The 12,963-nt window shown below is 37.6% G+C and overlaps 1 protein-coding gene across 3 annotated transcripts in view; it reads right to left on the minus strand.

Annotated features, from left to right (window-relative positions):
• Positions 1-12,963, minus strand: part of ARHGAP12 (Rho GTPase activating protein 12) — a gene marked incomplete at both ends in the record, with an annotated part of 61,719 nt that overhangs the window by 25,711 nt on the left and 23,045 nt on the right. For all 3 annotated transcript variants that reach the window (XM_079538459.1, XM_079538458.1, XM_079538457.1), the window contains 3 exons: positions 4,905-4,985; positions 6,547-6,687; positions 10,641-10,904. In XM_079538459.1, coding sequence (XP_079394585.1) covers positions 4,905-4,985; positions 6,547-6,687; positions 10,641-10,904 — 486 coding nt within the window. The remainder of the gene's footprint in view (positions 1-4,904; positions 4,986-6,546; positions 6,688-10,640; positions 10,905-12,963) is intronic.

Consider the following 12,963-nt stretch of genomic DNA (forward strand, 5'->3'; position numbering starts at 1 on the left):
GTCAAATGCTCATTGTCGGGTATATTTTCCTCCCTGTGAACAGCAGAATAAACTACCAGAGAAAAAAAGAGAAAGCTAAGTATTTCTGGGCTCAAGACAAGCTTCTGCTTCTAAAACAAAGGGAGTGATTTGTGATATTTGTGATTTCTAAAAAGAGTTACAGTGAGATACAGATACTGCTTTGGACTCTGGATTCTCCAAGCGAACTAACCATGAACTACAATGGATAGATGCTACTGGCTAGAGAGAAGCAGCCAGGGTGCCAGTGATGCAGTTAGATTCCTCTTTACATCTTCGGTGTCACCTTGAAGACTGAGGCTAGGTAAGGGCCGTAGAGAAGTCATCCTATGACACCACATGCCCTAGCATCACACCTTAAAAAGTTGCTATCATTTTCCTAATTCTGAAACTTCTAATAATGCAGCACGGCACTCCAAATGCACACTACTGCTCTTTGAAAAAATGTCCCCAGAACTCCAGCTTGTCCCACTCAGTTACCCCTCCCTAGCACTCCCAGCTTGATCCTCATTTCACGGCCAGTTCCTCTTATCAGCAAGTGAGGACAACAAACTGTTCATACTCCTACTGCATACACCAAGTAACCCTGACTCCTTGTTACACTGGTTCTTGGTACAGGGTGAAGACACTGCTGATATTGATTTAGGTAACACAGGGTTATTTTCATTGTTGAAGTCATTCAGTGCTTTCACTACCTACTTGAAAGCTTTCTTTGCCTCACAGTAAATTTTTCTAACCCTCTCAACTGGCTGAATAACTTATATTTAATTTTAACCCGATAATGGAGCATGGCTCAAGGCTCTGTCCTAGCCTAATTGTGACTGAAATAAATGCAACACCTCCAAGCTATTTGTAGCAGTTGTCCTCATTCTTTGGGAGATGACACAGATCTGTCAGCTTCAAGACAGAGAACAAAGATTCCTCTTTGTTTGCACTAATAACAGACACAGTCAAAGACAAGGAATTGGGAGGGTGAAGGGAGAAGAGGGTGGGAAGCAGCTGACAGTGAAATTTGGTAAAGACCCAACGTTAAAAGCAGGTCAGGGATTAAAACAGGAACATATAAGAATATTCTGACGTCCCATTATCCTTTATCACCTTATCTACTCCACTATATTATTTGCAGTTTTCTCAGTAAACAGTCTGAAATTATTTTTGTTCTTTGAATGATTGCTTCACAACAAAAGGATTTCTCCAGTGCTGCAACTGTCTTTGGCTTTGAATAAACTTTTCACTTCTGTGACTGAACTAACATCAATGCAAATGTTTTGCTATTTCTTATGAATTAAAAAAAAAAATGCTTTTTTCACTTTACATAAATAGAAATAAAACATTTCTTCACTGCCTGTAAAGGACCCTGCCCACACCTTGCTTTCTCTCCCTGGAGGCTCCTCATGTTACATCTGTACAGCAGCAGTGTTTGAGGCCCCGGCTGCACTGAAGGAACAGTGCAGGGCAGGAGGCTGCTGCAGAAGACAGCTCCCGTTGGAGCAGAAGTGATCCAAAACCCCTCTGCACCCGCTCTACTGACTTGACTGCCCTGGATGTTCTTTGCTTCACCTTCTATCCCAGTGGGTTGTTTGATTTTTTGATTTTTGTTTGTTTGTTTTTAATAATCTGCAAGAACAAACAATTGAATGTAGCAGAATCCACAAGAGGAAAGGGAAAGTCTTCTGAAAGATGTATTACAAGTTGTAAGTAAAGACTAGTATCCACTTCAAATAATAATTCAGCTGTCAGTGAACATAGGGCAGAAAATAGGAAAAGTCTGGGGTGTGCATCACCTGGGTGTGGTGAGAGAAGGGACTGTCCTGCTCTGCTCAGCCGCCTCACCTTGAGCACTGTGTGTAGTTTGGCCACCACAACATCAGAAGGACTTAAAACTATTATAAAGTAATTGTCTACAGGAGGGCTGTGAAGATGTAGAACAGTGAAGAAGGCAACACGTATGACTTCAGTGGCTGAGGTGCCTGGCTGTGCTCAGCCCAGAGCAGAGGAGCTGAGGGGAGGCCTGATGGCGGCTGCAGCTCCTCACAGGGAGCGGAGGGCAGCGCTGAGCTCTGCTCTGTGTGACAGCGACAGGGCTGAGGGAACGGCATGGAGCTGTGTGAGGGGAGGGCAGCTGGGCTCAGGGAATGGTTCTGCACCAGACGGCGGTGGGCACGGAACGGGCTGCACAGGGCTGTGGGCACGGCCCCGAGCGCTGGAGTTCAAGGAGCATCTGGACACTGCTCACAGACACTGGGTTTGATTTGTAGGTAACTTTTATGTAGTACGGACCCACGAGTTGCATTTGATGATCCTTGTTGGGTCCCTTTCAACTCATGCTATATTATGATTGTGTTCTTCTGTTCCTCTACAAAAAGTTTGGACAAAAAAGTTTTGTACAAAAAGTTTGTACAAAAAGTACAAAAAGTATGCTCATCACAAGTGTTAACAGAATTTTTCAGCAGTTGTCAAAGCTACTCCATGCAGATGTTAGTTCAGCCAGAGGCATTCCGCTATTCCTAGATGTTACATAAATGTATATGACTGGAGGGCTTGTTATAAGACTGTCTGAAGTAATCTATGTTGTAACTCACCCTCCTCCCCTAACACCATCAGATACTTGTTTTTATATACACGTACAGTACTGAAGCACTAATACAGAGCATGTTCACATTTACAGCCAGTGCTATAAAAGCAGAACTTTTTCATGTTACAGTACTATCTCAGTACTGTATCTTGGTTCTAGTTCTAATAATGTGCAGATTACCAAGAATAATCTAAAATAAAAAGCATTATCTTTAACAGCATCACATAACCATACTATTCCATACATTTATTTTGCAATTAATTTTGAATAGAAACACAAGATCTAAATATGTCAAGGGAAAAAAAACTGATACTGAGTACTACTGTAGACTCCACCTAATTTCTTTTTAAAGATCTTTTTCCAAGTAACTTAATTTTCATTTAAACAAGAGTGGCAGGGCTGAAGTCTTTCTATGGTCTTTTCTCTAAGCATTCATGAGAGTTTCCAACAAAGATAATTTTTCTTCAAAGCCATTCTGCAGTCTATACTGTGTTTCCAGTTCATTTGTCCCAAAGCACTTTTGGAACCAGCCTCAGCAAGCTTTTCGGGAGACTGATCTTCAATCACGCCTCAACTACTCACATCTTTGTAACATTTTCACTGTATGTTCATCAGATACAGTGATGCAGACAAGCTAAATATTTTGCTGAAATGTTTAATATATTAATTAAAGCTATAGGTAGGAATTTCTGTCAATACATAAGACGGTGAATTGAGAACTAAACTGCTAATATACTTCTGTTAATCATATATTTGCTGCCACTAAAGCTCTTTCAAAGATCACTCAGTAAGGAACTAATAATAGAGTCTAGTCAGCAGAAGAGAAATAACTTAAGGAAAGTTCCTAACAGCAATATTTGATAATTTTGATATAAACAAGAGGCAAAGCAGATCAGACCACAGATCAGACCAAAAAGAGAGGCTAGCTATCGTTCTGTACATGGTTACTAATAGGAGGGACAGGCTCCTCAGAGGCTTACACAGAACCACTAGAATATCATTACAAACACACTAAACCTCCTCTCTGTGTGTTTATGTCTCACACAACAGTTCTGGATTATCTTTGCAACTTTTTACAGCCGAATTAGAGCCAACTTAATGAGTTACTTAGTTCAAAGCCAACCTATTTTAGTAGAAAGCAACTTCTTCACTGTCAACTTTGTGCAGGAGGCAAAGAACAAAGCACCAAAGAAATTATTGCCTTTAATTACTTCAAACTATAAACACCTATCTATCAATTGTTTCCACCAGAACTTCTTGAAGCAGATTTTTACTTTTCTACTTAATCTAATAGCCAATCAATGGCTAAATAGCTTTCAAAAACAATAGTTACCAACTCATTATAGATATTAGAAAATGTTAAATATTTAACGCATCAGATCAACACTGGAGAATTCGTAAAGATAACTCAGCTCTTCAGTAACACAAATTCTTCAGCTGATCTACCAAAAGAGCCAAGCATTTAGCTACATTCCTAAGTTTAAATACTTGTCCAAAAGCACTATCTATTAAGGCTGCTCCTTTCTAAGTAGAAAGGACACAGGCTTTAGGGAAATATAGCTGAGGAACACACTCTTTGGAATACTTATGCATGCAATTCTCTGAATATTTATTATGATCACCTTAATACATAAGACTGAACAAACATCCTAACACTAGAGAGGCACATATAAAAACATAATTATGACAAGCGTTCTGAAAATGAGAATTATATGTTATTAGGTACATCCTCCGACTACCTAAATCTGTCAATTTCCCATAATTTTTTTTTTCACTCCAATATTAAGTACCAGTTTATACTTTAGTTGAAACTCTTAAAGGTCATTCTCAAAGACACCTTAAACTGTAGAACCTTCTGTTTTTCACTAATTCTGTGTATAAAATCAGAATCGTCAAGTGTACATGGCAAAATAATGCATGGCAAAAATAATGCTCTTTGGAGTGTACTACAAAGAAAGTACAATTTCTCAGGAATATTCTGTAGCTTAGAAAATTTACCTTTTTTCCCCTAAAAATGCTTTCTATTTCATGAAAATAAATCACAGATATTACTTCTCAGCCTTACACGAAAAGCTAGGTTCTGCAAAGACATCACATCTTTTTTTGCTATTTGAATAGCTACATCATCTATTTTTATTATGTCTGTCAGCGCGCTTTTCTTCTTCACAACTTGAAATTCCACAAAAGTGACAGAAATAATGAAGCGAAACCCCTAAGTCCTCTTGTTGTGTCTAACTCCCACTAAAGGCCTCATAGAACACCTCCTAGGGAGGAGGGCAACAGTCCAAAGTTTCTTCTTCAGGTCACTCACCTTTGGTAACTCCCATTCTGATCGGGAACCATCAGCACTGTAGTAGTATGGTCTACCTTGTTCATCTGCATGTCTTAGCCACTGTAGAAAGAAGCGTGATGACAGGAGATGTAATTAGTGTGACGGTCATAACATAGCTAGACTCTGATAATTTAGAATTTAAAGTGAATTTGTCATGAAGTCCCATCCACTTCAGCAGGGTGTGCAAAGTAACCTTCGTTAACTAAGTTTAGTCAGTAGTGAGAACATATCAGTTTTCAGCTTCCTGCATTCAGCTCACTATCACTTTTTCCTTCTGCAGCTCCTCAGGCAAAACTCCTGCAGTAACACAGATACTGAATTCCTGATGACTCATATAATCTACTAAGAGATTGTGATAAACAGATGTTTTGAAGATTACACATCTCACTCATCATCATTATGATGTCATTTTAAGGAGGTATGATCTTTACACCAGATCTGTGGAAGGATTTTATACATAAGATTACAAAATTTCAAGTAGCTCATCTAGCAGCTGTTGATAATTTAAGAGATTACTAAACAACCTGAACTCCATTTTTATAGCATCAACACGAGCATGAGTTGCAGTCTAAGATGATAATACAGATTCTGTAACCTCTAACAGCAACTCCCAGAATCAAAGAGGTAAAACCATGGTGACTATAACTAATGGTGCAGAACAAACAGAACTGTAAAGAGCAAGATTCTACAGGACTTTTGAACAGTAATATACATGGAAAAACTCACACCTCAGGTCAAGTAGGTTTCACAAAATTATGCACCAGTAAGTTTGTTTTCTATCAATCCCAATGTAATTTTTTTTTTTTAACGTTTACCTATTTGCCAAAACAGAGCATGCACTATAGATTTTCAGCAGAAACAGATCTGAGAAGGACAAAAATGCATAACTGACATAAAACTCAACTATTTAAAAGCTTCTTTAAAAGCACTTGCATACGTTAAGTGGAGAACAAGTGATGCTACAATAAACACTCCTTGAAAGTCAAAGAAATCAAAACAACTTCAGTGGACAACTAGAAAAATAGACTGCTTTACAAATATAAACAAATATTGTCATTTTTTCTTCATGGGAGAAAATTCTAGGATACGTCCAGAATCATGCTAAGTTGTCAGGAGCAATTCAGTAATTAGAATAGAACATAAATCTATGATACAGCTATGGTGTAAGTACAAAGTTTGTCTACATCTGAAAGCAGCACTGAAAACTTTTTAAAAAGGATGAAACTGAAAAAGAAGAATTTTCAGTTTGAAACCATCCCATCCGGGAGACATCTGTAGACAAGAACAACACTTGAAAGATAATAAGAACATCATTATATTGGTATGAAGTTCATTCCTGAAGCATAACCAAGAGGATGGAAGGTGGGGAAAAAACATACACGTTATATATTCATTTAAAATAATGTGACGCCAATGAAAATAAGAAAACCTCCCCTGAACGGTGAAGTACATACGTGAGGAAAAAAAAAAAAAATAGTTCATTTGAGAAAGTTTCATGCATATTTAAAAACAAAAAGGTAGATACCACTAAGGAATGCTATTCACTTCTAGAAATGAAATCTGCATTTCTATTAGTGAATTAGCTGAAGAGAGCATGTGATGAGAAGAAGGAAAAAAGTACCTTTTCATTAGTATAGTCATTGGTATATAAGGTTTGACCATGTTCATCCAACTCTTCTGACCAACCCTTTGGAGGAGAACCGTACTGACTATCTGACTGGCTGTAACAAGAACTGTGGTCGTTTTCTTCTGATGAAAGATGCTACAAGTAGTCAGAAACATACAAGGCAGTTTTGAGAATGAAAATGCTTTAAAATCTGAAAGATCAAAGATTATTTGGCTAGAAAGAGAATAATAATAAGAGCAGGAAGTTCACATTTTTATACCTTACATGAGAAAATGAGCTCATAAATAATCAATAATTGCTAGGTAATTAAAACAAAATCAGAACACAATTTATACTTTTTCTTTACTAACCCAGATTCTGACTACTCAAATTCAAGCAGTGTCATATGACAGATTCAAACCTAATTAATACTCTAAATCTGTTGCCAATGTAAATTTTATTCCCACCAATTTGTATTACTGAATGATGAAGGAAGCTAGCTTTCATTACCTCTATTGCTCCAGAACACCCACAAGACATACTACACCTTGTGTTTCTGGCATCATCCCAGCTTTCATACTTAAATTCCCTCGTTCTCTTTCCAAATAGTTCATGGAAACCAAATGATCATTCAGGATAATTTGAAACTTCAGCTGAATCTGTCTATGTGTATGATGCATCCTACAATGTTAGCAATTTTCAGTCTTTATCTTCTAGTGTTGGCACGTGACAATTTAAAAGCAAGACATTTTTACCTGCTAAAGACACAGCTAACAGAATTACAAGATTATCTTCTAAAGGTAAGAGTGAATTATAACATGGAAACAAGTTTGATGCATGAAATAGAAGAAAGGTTTTGCACACACATCAAAACTTGTGGTAACTCACCACATGCATGAGGGAAACTCCCTAAGCTGACACAAATGGACTACTAAGCACAGCAAAATCCATAGATCACTTCTGGTCACTCATAAAGCAAATGTCCCCTACAGCCTACAGAATGTGAGCATTTAAACTATGCATTAAACAATCTCATTTCTCTCCTATAACACAAAAATCTGAACTGCCAATTTCTACTGATTGGGGCAAAAAGTCTTCAGTCACATTTTTACACTTGGACTTGAGACTAACAAGTTGAAAATGCTGCTACAGGCTCCTCTTGAATAATTGCTTTATAACATAGCAGTAGTGTGTACACATATTTAAGTTAACATAATATTTTAATGTTCTAATACTGATTAGAGAAATGTCAGTGCACTTACAGTAGCAGACTTTGGAAATATATATATATTTAATAAAAATTATGGCCAAACAAGATAATGTTTCTTCCAAATAATTCCTGATGCTGAGGAAAGCAACATACAAATTAAAACTAAATATTCTTCTAGGAGAATAGAAACCAGCCTGTTGCTCAGTAAGAATGACTTAACATGTCTGTCTGTAACATACTTACAACAACAGTTCTGATGCTCCAAGGCTCAGCTAATCCCATCAGCATACTGTCTAAGAGTTTAACTTTAGCTGATAAACTTAAATGAAATTGCAGAGCTGTTACAAAGTTTATCAAACGAAAGTCATTCTTTAACGCATAAAAACAAATGCTGAAGTTGCTTAAATGGGCATTTTAAAAATAACACTGGACAAACCACGCTCTACGACTTCCGGTTCCTCTTCCAACACCTTTCCAGTACTGCCTCTATGCTTCCTACTTCTTGTAGCCTAATATTTCTACTTAAGAGTCACAGCCCCAATCATATTCCACCTCAATCAACTAAAAACATCTAAAGCAGACAGCTACCAAATCTGTCACCTCGTTTTACTGTAGCTTAGCCTGGTATCTCAACCTTTACGTATTTGGCAAAAGTATTCAACACCATAAATGAAATGCTGAACACAAACAGTGGACTGTGAAACACTCACAAATGAAGGACTGAAAAGAAGAAAAAAATGGCTTCAAAACCAACCAGTAATAGCATAGCCATAAAGGATGAATTACAAAAGAATCTTGCACTATTTGAAATTTTTCAACTAGACAAGTTTATATTAATCAAAGCACATATCATCCACAGACCTTACAAAAAAAGAAATTGAGATGGATAAGATTGTTTGATGGATAGAACTGGTAAAGCTAGTACAGATTGGCCTTCAAACATCATAAACAAGTGAATGAACTGAGCTATCTGATACAACAGTAAAAACAAAGCAGTAAAGCAGCTTCTGAACATGCAACTACGTGGTGAAGTGGTGGTACAGAGGTTTGAGTCAGGAATCATCTGCAGATGGTGGGGGAAAGAATTTTTGAAAGTACTCCCATGAGAAGAAGGAATAATGATGACATTAGGAAACCAGTTACACGTTGCTACATGAGTTACTACTCAAAAAATAGATAAATAAAAGCAGTCATTTCTTCACAGAAAATCACTCCAGAAGAACAAAATTGTACCTAGCAAAAGAACAGCCAAGCGTGAAATTAACAGATAATTGTCAGAGACTGGCAAACTGAGTTTTGCCAGTTTACCTGTTGCAGCCACTAGCCAGTGGCAAGAAGGTAAGACTCTTTAAATGCTTGCAAATACCATTGCTGCTCAGAAGGCCATTCCCAATGGCAATGAGAGGGCTCCTTTTTCCTGTCCACCCCGTTTCTGGCACTAATGGCCCAGAGGCAGATTTCCATAACAGGACACTTAGCAATCTAAAATTTCTGAGCAGTATGCAATTAAATTTTAAAACTAAACAACATGATAGCTCATGTGTGGTTCAGGTGGATTTCCTCGTATCTGAAAAAGGTATATGAAAATAGAAGACTTCTTGACATATGTTTGCTTTTTCTTTCAAGCTTGATACTGATTAACCTCAATACTGTTTGAATACAAGAACACTGTTTTAAGCATATTTAAACAGTAATATTCAGCTTCCAAATATTCCTTTTCTTTATCTGAATCACAGCAAATTGAGATAGACTAACACCACTTGTTTGGGTCTGCCTACCAATCAGCTGCACATAGCACATTAGCTACTCAAATATTACCCTTAACTATTTTTTAATGCAAATAACTTCTGTGGGAAAGCTTAACAACAGCAAACAGCTCTAAAAAGTGAATGATTTGCATTACAAGAAAAAATAGCCTTTATAGCTGGAACATAACTAGGTCAAAAGTTTCTACAGCCTTCCCCAAGCATTTGCCACCATGAGACCCAGACACTTGATTAGACACACCTCCCAGCACTGTTACTTATGGTCTCTTCTTCTCTAGGACATCCAGTTATCATTCGCAGAATTAAGAAAATGATTTCCTCAAAGTTCACAATTTTCCCTAACAAAGTATTACTTTTAATTGCCTTTCCCCCTAGTTTTCTCTACAGATATCCAAGGCCCCAAAAAGAAATCATTGATAAGTGTGTAAATTCATTTCTTGTAAGAAAACAGTTAGATAAAAATGTATGGAATTGAATAGAAGCCTCAATTTCATCAGTGTTTTTGATGCTGATGGAAAGTGCTATAAATCATCACTAAGTCTAGTTTTAGTTCCCAAACTCTCCTATGTAGACTTACTGCCACAGCATTAACCAAGCAGGAACAAACACCTGCACGTACCTTTCCTTTGTTTTACTGTGTATTTAACTTATACTGATAACTCCCCTCATATTTCATCTCCCTTCCCAGTTTCTAGAAACTGCCTCACTTCCTGTCCTTCCCCCGCTCCCTTTATCACCCCAGAAATGTGCAGAATACACTGACAAAGAGAACATATTCCACATCAGAAAAGCTGCAATGGTTTCCTTACTCCATTGTCATTTAAATTCCTGTTAGTTTCAAGTTCTCCTTTATTTTCAAAACGAAACCTGCAACACCTGATGAGGGACTGCCAGGTACTTTCACAACTAGTACTCAGGCTCATGATCCATCTTGTACACATTTCATGTACACATTTTCATATACAAAATTGACTGAAGTCAATGGTTGATGGTTACTACATCCCATGAAGCCACACGACTGAAAAGACAAATGAAGACAGCCCTTGATACCTCAAAATTCAGAGATATCAAGTTCCATAACAAAACAGTATTCAAATGCATTACAACCTCATTGTGATCTCAGAACAAACTACCTCATGATCTGCATGGCTCTGGGAATCCCCTTTATTAATGCTTGCATCTCGGGCCCAACGTGGAGGTTTCCAGGTTCGTTCCTGTGATCCTCTGTTGTAGTAATAACAGCGTCCTGTTGTATCTTTATGGGTTTCCCATTCCCCATTTATTTGGACTGGAGCACTTGTAGGTAGTGGTGGAAGTGCAGACTGAGATATTTTCAGTTCTTGTAAATTAGCATAAACTGGTGAATCAGGCCTCCCTTGGCTTGGTGGAGTAGCTGGCTATTGAGAGAAGAGATGTATTATTAAAGAGCAAATGACTTTTATAATGCTCCCTTACAAATCAGCATGTATTACAAGAGTAAAATTAACCAACACACTCCTCTTTTTTTTTTTTTTATTACTTATAAAAGCACAAAGGAAAGCCACAAGATACCAAAAAGATTAGATTTTTTCAATATTAAACAGATGTTGCTTGTGATATTTATAGTTCACATTTCAGCATTTCTCCAAGTTGATAATTGCCTTGCAATGGATTTGAAATGCAATAAAATCTTCATCAAATAATTATATATTTTAAAACTTCAGCTATGCAGTTAAAGGATTGCTCAGTAGCTGTAAGTAATATGATCTTAAGACGAAACACATTATTTCTTACATGTTACTTCATCAATTAAAGATGGTTTCCAAGTCATTTTTGTCCCCTAATATTATATAAATGATGGTGAATATAAAGCAGTGCTTTTGTTTCTCAACGAGAATTCAGCAGACCGTTGAATTTGAAAGACAAATCTAATGTGGTGATGCTGAAACTCCAGAAAACACTTGGGTGGTTTATACCTGTAAGCCTTTCCAAATAAATGCTTACTTAAACTCTTTTATGTAATGACACTGTGAGCATTCTGATTACCACTCCCTTCTTACAGAAATTATGTGGATACTTATTTAAAGTGCCCAATTTTATTCATATATATGCAAATAAGGAGAACAACAATTGTCCACAAGGAAATAAAAAATTAAGGACAATTTCACATTCATATTTTGTGGATATGAAGACCTGCGAAAAGCACAGTTAAAAGTCTGTGGTACTCACTGAAACCATGAGTACTTTCAAATAAGCCACAGAAGTGGTTAGAAGAAAAATATACTTTTGACGTTCAATTTCTGAGGTGCAGTAGAAGCATGTAAAACACACCATGCGAAGGATAAGAGCATGTGTTTTCATGAGAACTGTGACCAGGAAACTGTGGAAGCAGCTTGCCATTAAGCCAAATTGAATGCCTGTTAACATAAAGCCAACTCTCTACATCACGGCATTTATTCAGACACTCTAAAGAAAGTAAAAATATCATGCAAAGCATCCCTTCCTCCCCCCGGCTTGCTTTTAATTTAGAAGCTTTGCTGTAGGCAAGCCCTTGTGCCTCTTGCTGCATCTTTCAAAGGAAAAAAAAGAACATATTGCGTTACATAAAAGATCCTTTACGATGTGCTTTTAAACATTAAAATCTTAGACTGCTAATCATGGCCACATCTAATCATAAATTATTGGGGTTTGCTCAGACAAGACAGGATATTGTACCACACAATCAGATATCAACTGCTTGCACCACAGCTGGAACCAAATATGGGCAATATCCACAACCAGAAGGGGAAACAGCTAGAGAGGAACTTAATGAGATTAAAACAAGCACAGACCTGTTTTGTGAATCTTTAAAAGTGAAAAGACAACTTACTGGATACAGCAAGTACAGTGTGTTTAACTGGAATATACCGCAAACCTGGGGGGAAAGGGTATCTGCAGCACTTGCAAAATCAGCTGAAAACAATTAGCATCTCCTCCATCAATTCAAAGGAAAGAAACCTACTACAAAACTTTATGAAAACACTACTTTTCTACTACCCAAGTCTCTCCTTTTAGAGGGGCAGAGAGGAATGCTGGAACAGCTGGATTTGGTAAAGTACTGTTTCTTGAGGACATTAATAGCATAAGGAGCACTGCCATAAATGCTCTCAGGAACGTCCCTCGACTCCACTGAACACTGAGAGTGCCCTGCCTGCTGCTGCACAGGCCTCAGCCTCGCACAGCTATCCTCAATTTTTGCTTCCACGAAAGACCAGAATTATTTCGGCACTGTAACTAGAACAACTCTGGATGAAGCTGCAGGACCGATGTCACACTAGAATGATATTGGCAACTCCAGGCCAGTGTGCTCCATGTGCTGCCACGCAGCTCAAGCAACACATCAGTTACACTTCATACATTAATGTGTGATGAAATTGTAACGTGTGTTTTTCTTCTGACTGCTTAACACTTCTAAACTAAAATTTCTGGTTTACAAGC

This window comes from Tetrao urogallus (assembly GCF_951394365.1).
Source record: "Tetrao urogallus genome assembly, chromosome: 7".
Lineage (NCBI taxonomy): Eukaryota > Metazoa > Chordata > Aves > Galliformes > Phasianidae > Tetrao > Tetrao urogallus.